The 21,587-nt window shown below is 36.0% G+C and overlaps 2 protein-coding genes across 3 annotated transcripts; both read right to left on the bottom strand.

Moving 5' to 3' along the window:
* Positions 1 to 1,050: 1,050 nt before the first annotated feature.
* Positions 1,051 to 9,717, bottom strand: LOC110941930. Of its 2 annotated transcripts, none has more exons than XM_022183624.2 (7): positions 7,819 to 9,717; positions 7,262 to 7,419; positions 5,446 to 6,745; positions 4,869 to 5,026; positions 3,111 to 4,320; positions 2,331 to 2,488; positions 1,051 to 1,923 (listed from the first exon to the last, which is right to left on the bottom strand). In XM_022183624.2, exons 1-7 carry the CDS (start codon positions 9,674 to 9,676, stop codon positions 1,234 to 1,236), a joined length of 5,532 nt encoding a protein of 1,843 aa, XP_022039316.1. In that variant the 5' UTR covers positions 9,677 to 9,717; the 3' UTR covers positions 1,051 to 1,233. The 2 variants fall into 2 exon arrangements, with proteins under 2 accessions (XP_022039316.1, XP_022039317.1); XM_022183625.2 differs by having other exon boundaries at positions 1,051 to 1,917.
* An 8,214-nt stretch (positions 9,718 to 17,931) lies between these two features.
* Positions 17,932 to 20,638, bottom strand: LOC110941929 (cytochrome c oxidase assembly factor 5). The gene is made up of 3 exons (XM_022183623.2): positions 20,420 to 20,638; positions 18,485 to 18,589; positions 17,932 to 18,150 (listed from the first exon to the last, which is right to left on the bottom strand). The coding sequence occupies exons 1-3, from the start codon at positions 20,486 to 20,488 to the stop codon at positions 18,109 to 18,111; spliced, it is 216 nt and encodes a 71-aa protein (XP_022039315.1). The 5' UTR covers positions 20,489 to 20,638; the 3' UTR covers positions 17,932 to 18,108.
* Positions 20,639 to 21,587: the final 949 nt, after the last annotated feature.

Below are 21,587 nucleotides of genomic sequence, written 5' to 3'. Positions count from 1 at the left end.
TTAAAACGCCAAAACGTTTTTTTTTTCAAAAATCACGTCCCAAAACGCCCCGTGTAATGGGGGTTTGGGCGTTATATGGCGTTATTTTGCAATTTTTTTAAAAAAAAAAACGCCCCACTACGGGCGGTCTAAGGCCCATTAAAAACACCTAAAAACATGTTCAGTCAGCTGACACATCAGAAAAACATTCACCCTTCAAAAATATCAAAAACCCACCCAATAAGAAAACACAAAAACACTTAAAAATATTACCACATCATCACCACCTTTTTTAATTTTTAACCACACATTTACACACTTATTCTCTCTCTCTATATTATATATATTAAAAGTACATGGGTCCCACCATTTTGTTGTTTTTAGTCGTTTTTGCAGACAAACGTATCTAAAAAATGAGGTACAAAAACAAGGTCCACAATAAGAAAAAATGGATGATGTGGAAAAATGAGTAAAAACAACACGGAAAAATGTATTATTGTGGATGCTCTAATACCCTTTGTAAAGTAGGAAATCATATTAATTACATGATGCGCTTGTATTTATTGCTTTAAATGTGATACATATGGATGATTTATAACCGTTTACGCTTGAAACCATTTGGCCCGGCCTGACCATACCCTGACAACTAAGATGGAGACTGGAGGAGAAGATATTATAAAATCTTTTAAATCCACTTAAAATTTCAATTTCCTAGTTTACCCCTTTTAATGGTTATATAAAGGTTTATTGGTTCTTAGACTTTGTTTTGATTAGAAGATTGTAATCAAGACCTTTGGGGCTCGATACAACCGATTTGGCTCAGGTTCAAGGCCGTTGAATAAAATCATATGTTACTAAGCCATTTGAGTATTACCGTGGTATCATATATCGTGTAGTAATAATGTAATATCATATGTTTTCAAAACACAAGTTTTTAGTATATAAATATACAATGCTCTTCATGACTTGAGATATAATTTTTGCAAGTTTAAGTGAGTATATATGTCTCGTTAATTTTAGCATCAAACCTTGCTTAGTAACATCTTACTTAAATAATGAGCCTAGTTAATAAAATATCTATAAATTAAGAAACATTATCATTTTGTAAAAAAACTGCCACTACTTCTGATAACAGCATGTGTACCAAAGAGAGGAGAGTTACAAAAACTGTTGTATCAAAGCACAACGACCTATAGGCATGCATTAAGTTAACCCTAATTCAGGTAAAGTAAGACCGAACATTATGCACCACTACTACCTTAAGTATTTCATTGCAATTTTATCAGCATCACTGTAGAGATCCGAGGTTGGGCCCCGCCTTCTTGGAAAGCCACCCAATGGATTAGATGGTGGAAACGGTTCTGGCGGGCCCCACTCCCACGGTCTACCTCTACCATAAGGTTGTGAATCATATGTTTGACCATGTCTTGAATAATGCTGAACATATGGCTCATGCCGACCGTAAGGTTTAACATTAGCCGAATGGTGTATATGGCCATTGGAACCAATGAAACTACCGACGGCTGGACCATTGGGCACGGTGCTGGTTATAGTTTCATGCATTGCGGGTGAATTATATACAGATGAAGGGGTATAGTTACTGATGTAACTATTATGAAGGTCTCGGCAAGGGTCAAAGTAGCTAGTGCTCAGCTGTGTTGACTGATGATACCGATTCATGCCATAATGATCAACGGGACTCTGGTGGTGTGGCATGTTCTCGTGGCCAGAACAAGCACGTTTTGCTTCCTGATAAATTGGGCCGTCTAAAGACTTCCTCTTTTGGATTGGTTTTTCTTCGTTTAGTTCTTTCTCGAGATTTTGTATTTTTTCATTGATTTGGAAGTCGGGAAAAGGCACTGAAGGATCAATGTTGTGAGATTCCAGACATTGTTTTACAGATTTCAGATCAAATAACTGCTGCTTCATTTCCTCCAACTGAAACTTAAAAAAAAAATCACAAACACCGATTTCAGAACATCTTACTTAAAAGAGTAAATTACGTTTTTGGCCCCTGTGGTTATATCATTTTTACTATATTAGCCCAAAATAAGAATTTTTAACATATCTGCCCCCATGGTCTCTATAACTAACCATTTTGGCCCCTAAATCTAGAGATCATGGGGGCCAAAATGGTGGTTAGTTATAGAGACCATGGGGGCTAAAATGGTTAGACTTAGGGGCCAAAATGGTTAGTTATAGAGACCATGGGGGCAGATATGTTAAAAATTCTTATTTTGGGCTAATATAGTAAAAGTGATATAACCACAGGGGCCAAAAACGTAATTTACTCTACTTAAAAAGCTATATTACTATTAACACACTACAAAGGAAGAGAGGGTATTGGTTACCATGTGAAAAAAAGAACTGCTTGAAATATTTCTAATGCGATTGCGCAAAAATGTCGCCAGTATGCTCAGAGGACGACACTTGTCCTCCAACCCGAAAGTATAGGCAATATCAGCAGCTTCAATTTCCAGATTATTCTTCACCATCAAATCAATTACCTCTGAAACAAGTATAATTCAGCATAAAATAGTTTAGCTCATGAATTCAACAAAAAAATGAATACATTAAGGGTCAAAAAAAATCTGGAACAGCAAAAAACTGATCAAGTCTATACATATATATAGGCCGGTTAACGTACACGACCATCTTATTGTGCGACGAGTATGCGAGCATCTCAACCGCACATCTGAATCTAGGCCTTTAATTGAACGCGGTGGCACAATAGTAATTAACTTTGCATAATTGCGCACGTTATAAACCCTGATTACGCACGTTATTTGCATAATTACGCATGGGTTGGGTTAACCCTAATTACACACGTTATTTGCATAACTGCACACGTTATATTGGTGGTCGCATACTGCCGCACGTTAAGAGCCTTTTGTATTTTAACCTTTCACTATATATATATTTGTTTAATCACACACATTAAACGTCAACTTCAGTATAACCACGATAAACGAATAACCTCCCAAATGAACATTTTTTTCCAGCCTGGGATTACCATTGTTATCGTTATCGATGAATAAATAACCTCATTGGACGAATATTTTATCTGGTTCTGAGGTATACATTTATCGAAGTTTTAATATATAAGAAATCGACATAAGAAAGCAACAAACCTGGAATTTTCGGGACAAGAAAAATTGAACGACGAAGCGCAGTGGAAATTTCCTTCACATTACTAGCTCGAATCAAATCCACAATATCCCGAATCTCGAAAACATGATCTTGAATCCCAAATCCACTGATAAGCAGAAGTAAACCCCTGGCATCAACCTCGTCCGTTTTTCCAAAACCACCTTCTTTGATCATCCGGTTTCTCCACTCAACAGCAGCTTGTGCTGCGAATTCCTCGTCACTTTTCGCAATCTCAACGCCGTCACCGCTGATCATCCCAAACCACTCCAAAATCAAAACCGCAGCCTTCCTTCCTAAATCTTGCTTTTTCTGCAAGAATTTTTTACGGTCCTGTACATAAAACGAGCCAATGCTGTTTAGAACTAGTTTTGCAGGATCTTTAGCGAGCTTCAGTGTCTTTGCAATTTCCTTGCGAAGATTAATCATTTCGGATAAATTTGCAGCTACGTGCCATTTCAGTTCCTTAGAACTCATGCTTTCACACAAGGATTCTAATTCAGAAATCGCAGACTTCTCCGTTACGTTTTCATGGATCTGTTTGCGATTAGCAGCCGTTCTGTTAGGGTTTTGTTCTGTAACAATGGGTTCTGGAACCGCAGGTGTGGTTTGATCACAAGAAGTTTCCGGAACAGTTTCTTCAGGTTTCTTCGAGGTATCAATTTCTTCTGGAACCATCGGAGTATCAGGTTCTTGAGGCTTCTTTAATACGACGGTTACTTCTGTATTCTTACAAATATCAGTCTGTTCAGGCTTCTTCAATACATCAGTTTCATCAAGGCTTTCAGGTGTCCTCACGTTTTCATCACTCTGTTCGTGATAACTAGCCATTCTGTTAGGGTTTTGTTCTGAAACAATGGCTTCTGGAACAGCTGTTATGGTTTCATCATAGGAAGTTTCCGGAACAGGGTTCTTCGAAGAATCAGTTTCTGAACGTTTCTTTGATGAATCAATCTCTTCACAAGTACAATTTTCTTCAGGATTTATCGACGTGTTTTCATGACCAAAACAAGCACGCTTTGCTTCCTGATGAATTGAGTTTTCTAAAGACTTCCTTTTTTGGATTAATTTTAATTCGCTTACTTCTTTCTCGAGATTTTGTATTTCTTCATTGATTTTGAAGTCTGGAAGAAGCTTCGATGGATCGACATTGTGAGATTCTAAACATTGTTTTACCGACTTCATTGCCTCCAACTGAAGATTAAAAATTTACATACATCAATTGTGATCCCTCATACGTTTGCCCAATCATATATTTCATATGTAATGTTTTGAGTCGGTTACCCTTTAATAATGACAAATAGGTGAAACTAGTTGAACAAATTAATTACTCAATTTAGGGATGACATTTTAGACCCGTTTGCTTATAAATAGGTTGATCAGGGTTATACATAAATTCTAACTGTCCAAAAAGGTAAATATTTTCAAAACAATTGTCAAACGTGTCAAAAGTTGCCCAAAGTCTAACTTTAATACATTAAAACTCCTTAAATCATTTTACTCAAAAAGTTATAGTTAAGATGCACTTTGCCCATATTGAAATAAAATATAACTTTTGTAATCATATTTGACACACTAATTACCGACAAAAAGTTCAATAATCATATATGGGATTCTGTTTGAATTCTTTCAAGTGACAAAAAGGGGCAAGTAATTTGAAATTCAAAGTTTACGAATAAGTGTTCTAATTAAGAAGATGGCACAACACCAAAAAAGACCATACTATACTTAGTATTAGTTACCTTTTGAAAAGGCGAATCGTTCTGAATATCTTTAATCTTATTGTTCAAATATGTCGTCAATATGTTCTGAGGGTTACACATATCCTCCAACCCAAATGTATAGGCCATATCAACAGCTTCAATTTCTAGATTATTCTTCACCATCAAAGAAATTACATCTGAAACAAGTATTTACCAGAATATAGTTTAGCTCATGAAGTTAAAAAAAAAAAAAAACAATATATAAACATTTAAAATTTAACCTAGATTCATTATCATATGTAGATATCCACCCTTAAAAGTCAGTTTAGTTATAAAAATGATATAACAAGAAGTTTGCATCATGCAACCATTGTACAAATCGAGTTATGTACATCAAGAATGTGTATCTGGTTTTTAATTCAAAGATCCAATGTATATACCATGTTTGCTTAATCACACACAACCCAAATGAATTATTTAACTTCAGTTTGTTGTTGTTGTTGTTGTTGTCATCAACAAATAAATATAAAACGACACTAAACGATATTTCCTCTTGTCTTGGGGGTATGCATTTATCGAGGTTTTAAAGTATAAGAAATTAACATATGCAACAAACCTGGAATTTTTGGCATAAGAAAAGCTGAACGACGAAGTGCAGCCGAAATTCCCTTCCAATTACTAGCTCGAATCAAATCCATGATATCTTGAATCTTGAAAACATGATCTTGAATCCCAAACCCACTGATAAGCAGAAGCAAACCCCTAGCATCAACCACGTCCGTTTTTCCAAATCCACCTTCTCTGATCATCCGTTTTCTCCAAATTACAGCATCTTTTGCAGCGTATTCCCGGTCACTATTTGCGATCTCAATGCCATCACTGCTGATCATCACAAAACACTCCAAAATCAAAACTGCAACCATTCTTGATAACTTTTTATTGTAATCGCGGAATGTTGTACTGCGGCTGACAAAAAAACTGCCAATGCTGCTTCGAACGAGATACACAGGATCTTTCGCTAGCTTCAACGATTTTGCAATTTCCTCGCGAAGATTAATCATTTTAGAAAAATGTGTTGCTACATGCTGCCTCAGTTGCCTAGGACTCATGCTTTCACAAAAGGATTGTAACACAGAAACCACAGAAGTTTCTGGAACAGTTTCTTCTGGAATCATGGAAGTATCAAGTTCTTCAGGCTTTTTCAAGACATCAATTTCTTCAAGCTTATTTAATACGTTAATTTCTTCTAAGCTTTCAGGTGCCGTAACAATTTCACGACTCTGTTCTCCATTAGTAGCCATTCCGTTAGGGTTTCGTCCTGAAACAACGCCTATGGTTTGATCACCAAAAGTTTCTGTAACAATTTCTTCCTGCTTCTTCAAAGTATCAGTTTCTGCATGTTTCATCAATGTATCGAATTCTTCATGCTTCTTTAATACATCAAATTCCTCAAGCGTCTTTGTAGTATCAATTTCTACAGGATTCTCAGACACATCAATTTCTTCAGAATTCTTCGACACATCAACAACTTCAAGGTTCTTCAAAGTATCAATTTTTTCATAATTGTGCGAAAAATCGGTGCTATCAGGCATCGTTGCAGATTCATGACTCCATTCGCAATCACTAGCGCTTTCGCTCGGGGTTTGCTCTAACACCATGCCGTAGTTATCAACAGGTTCATGGTGGTGTGGCATGTTTTCATGACCAAAACAAGCACGCTTTGCTTCCTGATGAATTGGGTTTTCTAAAGACTTCCTTTTTTGGATTAATTTCGATTCGTTTACTTCTTTCTCGAGAATTTGTATATTTTCATTGATTTTTAAGTCGGGAAGAAGCGTCGAAGGATCAACTTTGTGAGATTCCAAACATTGTTTTACTGATTTCAGATCAAGTAATTGCTGCTTCATTGCCTCCAACTGAAAATTTAAAAATCGCAAACATTAATTTTGGTCCCTCGTACGTTTGAGAAATCGTATATTTCGTATGCAATGTTTTGAGTTGGTTACCCTTTAATAATGACAAAATAGGTGAAACTAGTTGAACATATCAATTACTCAATTTAGGGATGGCATTTTAGACCCATTTGCTTATAGATAGGTTGATCCGGGCTATACATAAATTCTAACTGTCCGAAAGGTAATATTTTAAAAACAATTCTCAAACGGGTCAAAAGTTGCCCAAAGTGTGACTTTAATACTTTGCCCGTATTAAAATAAAATATAACCTTTGTAATCATATTTGACGCACTAATTACCGACAAAAAGTTCAATAATCATATATAGGATTCTGCTAGAATTCTTTCAAGTGATAAAAAGGGGCAAGTAATTAAAATTTTTAAGTTTACTAAAAAAGAAAGTGTTCTAATTGAAAAGATGCACAACACCAAAAAAAATATACTATATTTAGTATAACAGAGAGAGGGTATTGGTTACCGTTTGGAAAGGCGAATCGTTCTGAATATCTTTAATTTTATTGCGCAAATATGTCGTCAATATGTTCTGAGAGTTACACGTATCCTCCAACCCGAATGTATAGGCAATATCAACAGCTTCAATTTCTAGATTATTCTTCACCATCAATGAAATTACATCTGAAACAAGTATAATTTACCAGAATAGAGTTTAGCTCATGAAGCTAAAAAAATAACAATATATGAATGTTTAAAATTTAACCTAGATTCATTATCATATATTTGTATCCACCTTTAAAAGTCAGTTTAGTTATATCCACCATAACAATTCTCCTACATTATACATACGATGCTTCAACCCAAATGCATATGCATATGCCATGTTAGCTTAATCACACAGAACACAACCCAAATGAATAATTTTCTTCAGTCCATAATTGTTATTATAATTGTTATCTGTAGTTATCATCATCAACAAATAAATAAATGACGCCAACAAACGATATTTCCTCTTGTCCTGAGGGTATGCATTTATAGAGGTTTTAAAGTACAATAAATTAACATATAAAAGCAATAAACCTGGAATTTTTGGCATAAGAAAAGCTGAACGACGAAGTGCGGTTGATATTCCCTTCACATTACTAGCCTGAATCAAATCCACAATATCTTGAGTCTTGAAAACATCATCTTGAATCCCAAATCCACTGATAAGCAGAAGCAAACCCCTGGCATCAACCTCGTCCGTGTGTCCAAATCCACCTTCTCTGATCATCCGTTTTCTCCAAATTACAGCATTATTTAATGCACGTTCGAATTCTCTTTTCTCGATCTCAATGCCATCATCATTACTGATCATCAAAAAACACTCCAACACCAAGACTGAAGCCAGCCTTCCTGCAGTTTCCTGTTTAAAAAAATTGCCAGTGCAGTTTAGAACGAGTTTTGCAGGATCTTTAGCCAGCTTCAACGCCTTAATAATTTCCTCGCGAAGATTAAACGTTTCAGATAAATGTTTTGCTACATACCGCCTCATTCCCCTAGTATACATGTTTTTACACAAGGATTGCAATTTCCCCGCAAACTTGTTTAAAGCCGTTTCCTTATCCTTATCCTTATCCTTCTTACGTTTACCAGTTTTTCTTCGCTTTCTTTGCTTCTTCGAAGTGTAGGTTTCTTCTGGACTCCTTGAAGAATAATTTTCTTCAGGCTTCTGCCGTACATCAATTCCTTGAGGATCCTTACCGATACAAGTTTCTTCAAGGCCTTCAGGTGTCCTCACATTGATTTCATTGCTCCGTTCGCCACTCGTAGCCGTTCCGTTAGGCTTTTGTTCTAAAACAGCAGCTTCTGGAAAAGCAGTTATACTTTGATCACCAAAAGTTTCTACATGTTTCTTCAATACATCAATTTCTTCACACTTTTTCGAACTATCAATTTCTACAAAATTCTCAGACGCATCCATTTCTCCACAATTCTTTGACACGTCAACAACAACTTCAAGCTTCTTCGAAGCATCAAATTCTTCAAAATTGGGCGAAAAATCGGCAGTTGCAGACTCATGATTCCGTTGGCAATCACTTTCACTTTCCTTAGGGTTTTGCTCTGAAACAATAGCTTCTAAAACATCATTTATCGCTTGATCAACAAAAATTTCTGCAACAGGCTTCTTCAAAGCATCAGTTTCCGCATGTTTCTTCAATACATCAATCTCTTCAACATTCTTCGACACATCAACAACTTCAAGCTTCTTCGAAGCATCAAATTCTTCAATATTGCGCGAAAAATCGGCAGTTGCAGACTCATGATTCGGTTCGCAATCACTTTCACTTTCCTTAGGGTTTTGTTCTGAAACAATGGCTTCTAGAACATCATTTATCGCTTGATCAACAAAAGTTTCTACAACAGGCTTCTTCAAAGCATCAGTTTCCGCATGTTTCTTCAATACATCAATCTCTTCAACATTCTTCGATACATCAACAACTTCAAGCTTATTCGAAGCATCAATTTCTCCAGAATTATGCGAAAAACTGGCGCTATCACTTACCTTAGGGTTTCGTTCTGACAAACTGACTTCTGGTGAAGCGGTTATCGTACGATCACAATCAATTTCTAATAAACGCACGTTCGTTAGGGCTGATAAGTTAGGGCAAACAGTTTCAACGAGATGAGGTGGCAATTTGGAGTCGATTGATGAGGTAATGAAATTGATATGAGTCTGCAAGTCGTCGTAGTGGTTGAGGAATGCTGATAAGGCGGTGGAGAAGGTGTGGAGTTGGTTGATGGAGGTGGAGAATGGTATATCGGCGGTGAGAGTGGTGGTTGTGATGTGTGGTGGTTGTTGTGTGGCGGTTTTTAATGTTGAAGGAGGAGGTGTAGGTGGTGATGTTGGTAGGGTTGACTGATTTTGTAAGTTGATGAGACCGGAGATGGTGTCCATCGACGGTGGGGCCCCGGTGGGTGATCGGGGTTTCAAGAAAAGGAGCATATATCTTTATATAAACAATTAATAATTAATGATAAGATAAGCATTAATGGTAGAGGATCTGTATATTAATTCACAAGTGTATTATAAGGCTACTCGGTATGGTGATGAACCATTTTTGGAGGATGGTCCGCCATGTAGGCGCTACGTCATAATCCTCCCAAAGATGGTTCATCCTCCAAAACTAGAAGGCATGGAAGGATGGTCCTAGTCATAGTCCTCCACCACTTTTTATGTTTTTTTTTTTTTTTAGTCTTCTTTTTTTTAACATTTAACAAATATACTAACAAACTATTTTCATTAATATTAAAACCACATTACATAAACATAAAAAAAACATAAAGTTAATAAAAAAAACCAAAGACTTAAAAAAACATAGACTTAAATAATATTGCGAGAATTGATTCGGTTCTTGCGTCGGATAATATCCCGGACCGAGAAAACATTAGGTTGGGTCGGGTTGTTGGGAGTCGTCGGGTTATACGGATTGTTCGGGTTGTTCGGGTCGCTCGGGTTGTTGAAGGGATCCATGATAGAGTAAGGTTTATAAAAGTGGAAGAAGATTTATAAAGAGTGAATTTCAAATTTTGTCCTTTATCTTTATACCCTTTTGCAGGCGGTGTCCTTTATCTTTAAAATTGACGAGTTTTGTATTTTAGGTTTTAAAATCCTACACGTTATGTCCTTTAGACCTAACCTAGTTAGTTTTTTCAGTTAACTATTGTCATGTGCCTTGCACATGAGGGTATCCTTGTCTTTTCACCTTTTCAGGGGTTCTTGTGTAAAAAAGTTATATACAAGGACTACTTTGTAAAAATAAATAATAATATTTAATTAAACAAATCTCTCTCTCTCTCTCAAAAAACCTCTGCAGTCTTCAATTCAGCAAGCCCTAAAAAATGATGATATAGCATAGCCACACATTAGCATTCACTATTCAGTAATGTTTTTGTTAAATAAACTCAGAATCCATTATCCTAATCCCAACCATCTCTAAACTACCGAACTACACCAAAAACTAATTCAGAAATGCACATCCATCGCCGGCCATCTTCTACCCACATCGACACCACAGCACCTCCTTCATCGTACCGACACCACACTTCTCCAACCCTCCATCTCCGCCGAGTCACCCCGTCTCCGGAACCGCCGGCGTCGGACCTTAAACCCTCCATCGTCTTCTTCAACCGCCGCCTGTCACCACCATCGCCCTCAGCCTTCTTCACCACTCTGAACAACAGCCGCCGGTGCACCCTCATCCGCACCGGAATCGGCCGGTTCCGATTAGGAATAACATAAGGTATGTTCTAATCAGTCACCCCGAGCCGTCCATCTCCGTTCTGAACAACCCGTCGCCGGTTCCGATTAGGAATAACATAAGGTATGTTCTAATCTCTCCTCTGTAGTGTCTCGTGTTACTACACACCCGCACCAACCCACATCCTCAGCGATCCGGTTAAGCCCGCTACCGATTTGAGTCGTACCCCTGTTACCGGACCCCTAGAGTGGGAATAAAAGATTGGGGATTTGGGGATTTTTTATTTGTTCAAATGAGATGATTTGGTTAGTGGGTGGTGGTGATGGTTGGCGGCGACGGTTGAGAGAAGTAGAGGGGATCGGAGGTGGTTGAGGGTGGTGGTCGGAGGTGGTTGTTGGTGGTGGCTGGAGAGACGTAGAGAGAGAGAGAGAGTTAGAGAGAGGGTGTTATTTCTTTATATATAAATGTATATACACATATTGTATTATTTTTAAATTTTTTTTTGTTTTATTTATTAACATATTTTAAAGTAATTGGTAAAAGGACTAAATTGCCCTTGAGTGATCAGATTCAACAGAAAAAATTAACTGAGTTTGGCTCAAAGGACATAACGCGCAAGATTTTAAAACCTAAAGTACAAAACTCGTCAATTTTAAAGATAAAGGACACCGTCTGCAAAATGGTATAAAGATAAAGGACAAAATTTGCAATTCACTCATTTATAAAAATTATGTGAGAGAGGGATGAGATTTTGTGGTTAATTTGATGAATGAAAGTGAAAATTGAGTTGAAATTTATAAATATTGGAAATATTACCGTTGCTTTTTTGGGAAAAAATTGATTTTTTTAAGCGATAACTTTAATTCAATGGGCCCCACTATTTTTGGACCGTCGCAAACGGCACCATCTCGACGTCCACGACGCGACGCAGGGGGGCGGCACGGTGTGCACGCCGTCGCCGAAGCAAGACGGACCCGGGCTGGAGCCCATACCGACTAGCCTAACACTATATATAACACTATATATGTCACACCCCGATTTCCACGTGTCTCACCGGTGGGCCCGGTGGGGGATTACCGTGACGATGTTGGCAACAATATAGTCAAACCACACAATTATATAATGCACAGCGGAAGCATAAGATAAATATATATATTTCAACCTCTAGTGATAATATCAACGTATTACAGAAGTTGAATATCCACAGTGGATCGTAAATAAATATAAAGTATTGTTCCATCAGATACTGCAATCAAGCTTGCGAGACTTATCCCGACGCTAAGGAGCTAATACCAGCCAATTACGTTTAGGTACCTGCACTTAATCTTTTTGGGGAAAATACGTCAGTTTACACTGGTAAATACATTCAACTGACACATTTGAAAATGTTTATTAAAATTGATTTGAATGCACAAGGCACAAACTCTTTTTAACTTGGGAAAATTCATAATGATCTTGTGAACGTTTTACATGTTCTTTTATGCGTTCAGTAGCCCGGGTCGTGCCGGGTTAAAGATTTATAGACACACCACGTTTGCGTAAAACCGTAGTACAAAAACCAACGGCTACGTCTTTTAATTTTTAATGTCGACACTTTATACCGGGTGTACGCCTACACCGGGATGTCGATGGTCGTGGCCATTTCGTAAAATGATGCCAAGGATATCCGGGACAACGGTCATTAAACCCCCCAAAGGCTTATAAGCAACAAAACTGTTTAAATGAGCCGATCATATTTAATCAATTAACCACCTAAGCGATGGAATTATATAATGCTCAATCAAGCGGTATTAATATACCGTAACCCAAGCCCATATAGGGGAAATAAGTTAAAGTATTTACCTTTGCAAGTATTAATCCTTAATTTAGATCAAGTCACCGATAGCTTTTACTGGGGCTCCTAATCTGGAACGAAGGTTTTAATTAACCTCTTAGAATCCTAACGGTCCTTATATTAGCCGTAGCTTAAACCGGTTGATTCCGATATATAGATATGGTTAATTCGCACGAAAAGGCGAAAACCGAGAATGGAGTATGAGTTGGACCCAACAAGTTCAGTGACTTGTTTTATATGGGTTTATAGTTCATACTCTGGATTTTGGGGTTCAAATGATATAATTTGACCCATATCGGCTATTGCACGAAAACTAGTTCCATGAGCCGTACCGTGTGCGCAAATAGGCGAAACGGTTAACTATGAGAGTCGTACGCTTATTTCCTAAGTCAATATGCCTTAAAAGTATTTTGGTATCAGTAGGATACCTTCCGTGACGCCCGTAACGAGTTTAAGTTAATATTATGCCCCGAAGGGGCTTTTCGGTCATTTTAAAGACTTTAAAAGGGCTTTTCGAGTTCTACAGGAAATCTGAGTTTCCCGAACAGTTTATAAAGCTTAAAATACTTTATTTATTATTTAAAACCAGTAGCAACTGGAATCGGGTCAAAAGACCTTGTAGAACTCCCGTTTTGGCCAAAAAGGGCATATTCGGTATTTACCGAACCGTAGCCATAACCGCAGGTTATGAGCAAGGTAAAATTATTAAAAAATCTTTAAAATTCCCAAAATATTATTTTACCACAGTGGGTAAAAGTTTTGGTGACGAAAACTTGGGTTAGATGGGCGTTATGCTAATTGCGCCGTTAATTACAAAACTTTTTAAAAGTGCGCCTTTTAGCATAACTCTCATTCTAGGCCTCGGATTGACGTGAAACTTTAAGGACATGCTTATAATTTAACCAGCAAGGTTTTGGTCCGTTCACGTGTCCGAAATACTCGTTTTAATTTTAAAAGGCCGTTACGGTCAACTTTTAGGCGAATGACGGAATTGCGCAAAAGACTCGGATAACTCATGAACCGACCACAGAGGCGTATACCAACATGTGACCTGGTCCTAAGAGAGTCCTAAGGTATATTTATACCTCACTAAAACGGGTCAGAACTGAAGTCAAAGCAAAAGTCAAACTTTTGCGACTTTCGGCTCCGAACCGGGTCAATATAGCAAACGGTCGATTCAAACGAGCGCAAACACGTTTATATACTTATTATCATGTTTTATGATTGTCAAAACAGATTCCATAACATATACTTTACAGATTATGCATAAATCGCTAAAATAGCTTTCTGTTGACTTTTTTTAACCGCACGTTTGACTCGACATTTGACATAGTTAGAGTGGTGATCAGGGGGAACCATTTTAGAGGTTTATTACCCACGTAAATACCAACTCATAACCACTTTTGATTCGTCATAAGACTGAACCATTACTGATTTATTGTGAAGTCAAACCGTAGTTACGACGGTTTGGTTTTTAGCTAAAAACTAAGCATAAACTGAACAATGGATGATCAAGGTAACTTACAGAAGTTAGTACTTGAATATGGAGCAGAGAAGAAACACTTGGGAGCCTTTAGAATGGCCAGAGATGTGTGTTTGAGTTGTTGTGAATGTTATGCACACAAAGGTGCTATTTATAGCCAAGAACAAGCCCCTATGATCATTACAACTACCACAATAGTCCAGAGATGATGGGTAGGTGTCCTAGAGGTGTATGGGTCGTGTAGGGGGCGCCCATGCTCCATTAATTGGTGTTTGATCGTTCAAAAGCTCCAAAAGGCAAGAAACTACAAAGTTTCTGCATCTGGGCACTTTACGCGGCCCGCATGGGAGTTCCCATGCCTTTTAATGCGGGTCGCCTAAAGAGTAAGAAATCAGGCGAGTTAGTGAGGAGGCTCGCGGCCCGCCTCAACTAATCCTTAACCTTCACGCGGGTCGCCTAAGGTTAAGATTTCAGGATTTTTAAATCTTTTTGTAATGATTACAGAATCTGGCCATTAATAACGAAATCTTTCGCAATGATTCGTCTGACCTTTCGGTTCTGAAGGGGTAACTTTGCGGTTTGGCCCTCGGTTATTTACCGATAGGGGCCTCGTGTTATTTACCCGCTTTATTAAGTCCCCGGTTTATTTATTTAATTGTTCAGAAAGCCTTAACTTTCATTATTGACGCTTTTAACCCTTCTTCTACGAGTTCGATCGTAACTTTCTTGTTTCATATCGAAACTTCGCGAAATTTATATATATTATTTTAGTGAGGGTATAATACCGTTACAAAGTCTTTGGAACGTTAAAGGGTCACTCAGAGGTATTATTAAACATGTTGACACAGTTAACCCCTGTAGTTTGTAATCTCTCACTTTCTTCCGCGTTTTGTTTTTGTACGATCTTTAATTTATTCGTTTGAAGGTTTAAGCATTATTTAGGGATACTATACAGTATATTTACCCTTGTTGACATTTTATAACCCTCGAATTTATATACTTTCAAGGTTTGTCAAAATTAGTCCTTTATTTATTATAGATGCCACGTGTAAACAAATGACACGTGTTAACACATCATTGGACACAAAAATTTGAGGTGTTACAATATAAACACCGTATTATACTATGTAACATCATATAACACTATATAACACTATATTTTGTTTGATAGCATGTCTATGATAGATGTATAGTATTATATAGTGTTACATAGTGTTATATGGTATTACATAGTGTTATACGGTGTTTATATGATGTTATATAGTGTTATAACTAGATTAGAACCCCGTGTATTACACGGGTTGAATAAATGTGAATTTATATACTAAATAATAAAATAATATATCTTTAAAAACTTTGTTTATTACATGGATTGAATACATATAATCTTATATACTAAAAAATAAAAAGTTATATCTTTAAAACCCCTTGTATTGTTGTACAGGTTGAATAAATATAATTTTATACATCAAATAATGAAAAAAAACTAAATAATAAATTATTTATATATTTAAAAAACCCTGTATATTGTACGGATTGAATAAATCTAATTTTATATATCAAATAATAAAAAAAGTTATATTTTTTTAAAAACTCATGTATTACACGGGTTGTATAAATGTAATTTTGTATAGTAATTTATAAAAAAAAGTTATATCTTTAAAAATCCCCGTGTATTACACGGGTTGAATTTATATATCAAATAATAAAAAAATATATTTTTAAATACCTCATATATTACACGGGTTGGATAAGTTGAATAAATGTAATTTTATATAGTAAATAATAAAAACTTATTTCTTTAAAAAACCTCGTGTAATACATGAGTTGAGTTCTGATTAATTTCAGATTTTGATTTTCTGCATTTTCTCTCCTATTAAATAATAATAATTTTTCTCTCCTTAAAATTACATCCTAAGTCATATTCTTATTTTTATAAAACATATTAAAAAATATATAATATTTTATTTAAAATAAATATATTTAAAACATTTACTGATTATAAAGAGCTAAATATATTTAAAACATATTACTGATTATAAAGAGTCATAGACAATTTAAATATGTTACCTAAATTCGGATGTAAAAGTATAAACGTAAATATTAAAATCGATATAATAAAACTATAATGTAACCTATTCCTATGTCTAAGGAAATATATTATAAAAATAATAATTTAATATTAATAGTATATTTTCTAAATAAGTTTTTAATCTATACTATATCTCTACGTATATCTCATAATTATATATATTAAATAGTATATCTCTACGTATATCTCATAAATAATTATTTAATTTTAAATAATTATTTAATTTTAATAGGTTAAAAAATAGATGGCTCCAATGAGTGACATGTGTCACCAAAGTGGTTTCTTTTATTATATAGTATAGATACACTTCTCACACTTCTGAATTAATGTACATTATCCCTACACTAGCATTAATAATGATAAGAATAATAATAAAATACTACTTTATTGATGATAAAAATGGTAATACCTATTTACACTTTTAACACAAAAATAAATCATTTAACATCTGAGTCTTCAACGTCTTTTTTTCTAATATTTTTGGCCCCTAACACTAACCTCATCCATTTACTTTTAGGGGCCAAAAAGTTAGAAAAAAAGACGTAGGCTCAGATGTTAAAAGATTTTTTTTAGGTTAAAAGGGTAAAGTGATATAACCACAAGGGCTAAAATCATAATTTACTCTAATAAAAAAGTTGAACAAAAGTTATTTATTATTTAATAATAATAATAATAATAATAATAATAATAATAATAATAATAATAATAATAATAATAATAATAATAATCAGGTGTACCACAACTTTTAAATTAACACGATTCCCATAACTTAGTTGTAATTTAATGAGTATTTACTATTTCCTAAAAAAACATTATATAATAATAATTAAAATTTAAACTAATTAATGCGTTAAAGAAAACAATCACTTTCACAATTTTTTTTCACTTTCACAGAATCTTTTTCTTTTGAAAATCGATATGAAAACCAGTTTACTAACCAAAATTGTTAATAGTTAACACTATGCCTTTATTCCATCATTAGTTTTCAATTTTGTTATTCTTATTGGGCATTATACTAGAAATATCCATTTCTCTTTATGCCTATATAAAGCCCACGGGAGGGTGTTGTGAGCATTATCAAGTCACTTCACGCCCCTATGATGCACATTACTCATGGTCTAAACTCTAAAGTAGTGGAAGACATAAAATCTTTAGCTTATCTATGGATAAAAAACATATCCCTAATTATCAATATTTTTTGAAAAGATTGGTGTGTTTTTAAATTGTAATCACGTTGGTTGTAATTTTCTAGCTTCTTGCTAGTTTTTTTTTTTTTTTTTTTTTTTTTTTTGTTTTATGAAAGTCGTAGTTAAAAAAAGTTAAAAGTAACAAAATGCTTTTTACTCTCATTGCGTTTAGATTGTAATCAGGTAGTCATATTCAAATTTATTAATATTTTATAAGGTGATTATTATCATCATAAGCTAATATTTATTGTTTTTAATCGTAGAAAATTGGTTATTAGCTAAGAATTTAAATGTTGTAATTAATATTTTTTCTATTTTTGAATAAAGCTTGTCTCTAAAATTGCGACATTTCTTATGCAAAGTTTTAAAATGTATATACATTTATTGTATATGAAGAATCCAATCCCATTACAAAAACTACTCGATCCTATTACAAGAAATCAAGAATCCCTTAACATTATCATCTGCAATCTCTAGTTTGTGTGCAAAAACATCTATCGAGTTATCTCGAGTCATGCTACAAAAACGTCTGATTAGTAACCTTTATTCCCTCGAATCCTTGCTCTCATGTCAACCTGCCACACGAAAGCCACGACTTGGTTAGCAATACATCAAGGAAAAAATTAAAAATATTAATCCAGAGCTGAAAGTTAAATTTTGACCCGTTTACTTAAAAGGGGTCGGTTTATAAGTCATATTTTATCAGTCGCAAATGCATCAAATTCACAAACTTAGCAGAAAACAACACGGTCATATGGGTTGAAAGCCATGTACAATAGAATTAGTATAGGTTTTGTAATCTTGTTTAATAAATTAATTATTAAACATTCACAAAAACCCGACCCGTTTTGATGTGCATAAAAATCGCATCGCTTAGTTAGTAGAACAAGTTATGCGAGAAAATACTACCTGGCCTCGCTTGCAATTGAAATATGTTTCTCTAAGTCCAACACATTCACTAGTAATTAAGGGGCTCTTCTCTTTAGCGCACTCTCTAAAAGAACGATTTTCAACCTGCAAAACAGATTACCGAAATGCACTTTAAAAGACCAATAATCAACCGAAATAATAGTATTTTATCTCAAATCAGTTGGAGCAGGCTAGCCAAAAGACCAATTACTAAGATCAACATAAAGTCTATATTAAAAATTTAAAATCGAACAAAAAATGTTTGTGGGTCAAGTGGTCAACCAGCCCGATGCACACAAAAACTTGTTTCAGCCCGAACCAATTTTGAGTTTTTGACCCATTACCCAACCTACTTGACCTACCCACTTTGCCACCTCTGTTCACTTCTCATTATGACCTTCACATGTGAAATGAAGACAAAAATGTATATTTGGTTTGAGAACAAATATTCATCTTTGGAAGTTTCTGGATAACAAGTCATGTACAGGAAAAGTTAGAAGTACCATATCTCTCAGGTATGTCAAGGTTCAGATGGTACACTTTCAAAAGAATCAGTCAAAAAAAAGATATCCCAAACTCAACCCTAGTTTAGAACAGCGCGAGGCGTCGTTTTGGTCCCTAAAGCCGAGGCGCGAGCCGTGAGGTGCACGTCTATGACTCTATGTACAACCAAATAAGGTTTATTTACAACCAGAAGTTGCATGTCTCTCATATGTTTTACAAGTAAACCTATTTATCAAGTAACCTTTCATAATCTGGGTTTTAAAAAGCATGCGCAAGGCGCACTAAGGTACAGACCTCAGCGCCTTTGGGCTCTTTGGTAATTTCGAGGCTGAGGAGCGCGCCTCTTGTACATGTAGGTAAAATAATATAAAAGCCTTAGTTATAGCTATATTTTGGGTAGGGCAAGCTAAAAACCTATAGGATACATAAATAAATATTATATTTATATAACCGTCTTGCGCCTCGGGTACGAAAAGCCCACAACTTTTGCGCTTTGCGCCATGGTTTTAGACCTCGTCGCTTTTGTGCGCTTCGCGCTTTTTAAAACCAAGTTCATAATATCGTCATCCTTGGGGTTGTTTTTACATATTATCTGTCAAGTGTAGAGGCCGTTTAGGAGCATCCAGCCCGGTATTTCTTCGGCCCTAAGGCAGCCCGCTGTGTTTAAGCCAGTTAGGGTAGCCAGCCTTATTTAGTTTAGCCTATAAATATATCTCTTACGTAATTTGTGAATTTACACCTTAAAGAAATAATACTCATTGGTACAGCCGTGGACGTAGGTCAGTTAACGCCAAACCACGTATACTCATGTGTTCTGATTTTTTCTGTGTATGCGCGTGTTGGATATGTTCTGTTTGCGAATGCAGCCGCTTAACATCAGCAGCTAATCGCAGCTGCGGTTTCTGTAGCTCGACCGTCGCCACCTCCTATGGACCCTAATTTTGACCAGTTTTAACCCAGAACTGCATGAGGTGCGCCTTTTTGCCCCTAATAAACATTCCTTAGCGCCTCACACGTTTCTAAAACGAGAACCCGACCACATGAGATCTAACTGCGGCAACGCTTATAGCAAAGATTAGGGTATGTCCAACATTAACTGCACTTTGCAATACTTCCTGCCTCAACAAGTTTCCACTCATATAAAAGGTTCGTTATCACGCTTACACACCTATAAAAAAAGATACATAATCTATACATAAACTGCTGCATGATACTGTATCACTCCATTCATTAAACTGCAGCCATTAGTTTTACACATGAATTTATTTAAGTGAGTATTGTGTGCTCTTTGTCAAGTGCTACTGATTTCTTGTGACCTAAATCTATAGCATCAATTCAAATAAGCATGTTGTATATGCTCTAATGGAACAACTGATATAATATAGGCATGTTAAGATGGTGATTGTAAAACCGAATGATGATCTTTAGTACCTTGACACAATCAGATTCGCTGAGACACTTGACGAGCTCCATAGCTAGCCCCTTGCAAGATTTCGCCATCCTCGTAAACCCTCTCAATCTCTGGTTCCGATCCTCACGGTTTCGAAGAATCTGATTTCTACGATTTTGATTAAGGTTGTGGTTATGGGGATGAGCATTTTGGTATCCGCACCGGTATCGAATGGTGTCTACCGATTAAAATTTGTATCCGCACCGGTATCGATCGGTATTTTTGGTTTGATACTAGGGATGAGCAAATCAGACCCGGTACCGGTACCAGTATCGAATTTACTGAATCGGATGTATTTTCGGTACCGATTCGGAATCCACTTTTGGCATTTTTGGTACCGGTTCGGTACCGGTATTTACCGATTTTTACCCTCAAATACCGGTACCGAACCGGGTATATTCAGTGCCGGTATCCACTTTTAGGGATTTTCGGTACCGGTTCTTTCGGTACCGAACTCATTGCTATTTGATACACTACCGCTATTTTACCTTTTTTTAACAGCCGACAGAATCAATTCCGAGCACTCTTGAGACATCCACTGGACCAAACGGATTACTCCGAGAGTAACCCGAGTCCACCACCAATTCCGGGGAAAACCCAGTAATCCACCCGCCCGTAGGCACGACGGTGAAATTAGCTGTAAAACTCGTTTGGATCAAGGATCGAACCCATATTTCCCTAGGTCTCCTGTCATTACCCACCAATGTCTCACTCTGCGTCAAGTGGGAGTTAACTTGCATCTCAAAAGAGAAATGCAAGTCTTCCACAACTTGATCTAGAAATAATTTACTATGAAATATAGTATCGTATTGTACGGATCATTTTAAGTACCAGTACCCGCATTTAGCTTAGATTATTTAATTGTATAAACTTTTAGTCATACATCCTTAACTTACTAGTTTAGTTAATGGTGTGTACGATGTTATTCATGGAGAAGTTGATGGTGAAATTGGTTTGCAATGCGGTTCTCGGGTCCATTGAAGTGTTGATTCTAGTACGTACCAAAGCCTCTTTCTCAATTGTATTCCAAGGTCGAGTGGAGGCTAGAACGAAACGAGTCATAGTGGCGCTTTTTGTTATAGTTATTCTTTTTGGAGCTCTTAACCAGTTTGCGATGTTAAAGGTTGGTATGTGATTGTGTTGGGTCTT

The sequence above is a fragment of the Helianthus annuus genome, chromosome 5 (assembly GCF_002127325.2).
Source record: "Helianthus annuus cultivar XRQ/B chromosome 5, HanXRQr2.0-SUNRISE, whole genome shotgun sequence".
In the NCBI taxonomy this organism is placed as follows: Eukaryota; Viridiplantae; Streptophyta; class Magnoliopsida; order Asterales; family Asteraceae; genus Helianthus; species Helianthus annuus.
The sequence above is the reverse complement of the archived record's forward strand: the minus strand, read 5'-3'. Positions and strand labels throughout refer to the sequence as shown.

Bases quoted from the DNA above. Each gene is read 5' to 3' on its own strand.
- LOC110941930 (XM_022183624.2), bottom strand. From the start codon at position 9,676: ATGGACACCATCTCCGGTCTCATCAACTTACAAAATCAGTCAACCCTA. The intron at 6,746-7,261 runs GTAACCAATACC...TTAAATTTTCAG, and splicing joins ACGATTCGCCTTTCCAAACG to TTGGAGGCAATGAAGCAGCA. The intron at 4,321-4,868 runs GTAACTAATACT...TTTAATCTTCAG, and splicing joins ACGATTCGCCTTTTCAAAAG to TTGGAGGCAATGAAGTCGGT.
- LOC110941929 (XM_022183623.2), bottom strand. From the start codon at position 20,488: ATGGCGAAATCTTGCAAGGGGCTAGCTATGGAGCTCGTCAAGTGTCTC. The intron at 18,590-20,419 runs GTACTAAAGATC...TCTGTTTTGCAG, and splicing joins GCGAATCTGATTGTGTCAAG to GTTGAAAATCGTTCTTTTAG. The intron at 18,151-18,484 runs GTAGTATTTTCT...TTCGTGTGGCAG, and splicing joins TCAATTGCAAGCGAGGCCAG to GTTGACATGAGAGCAAGGAT.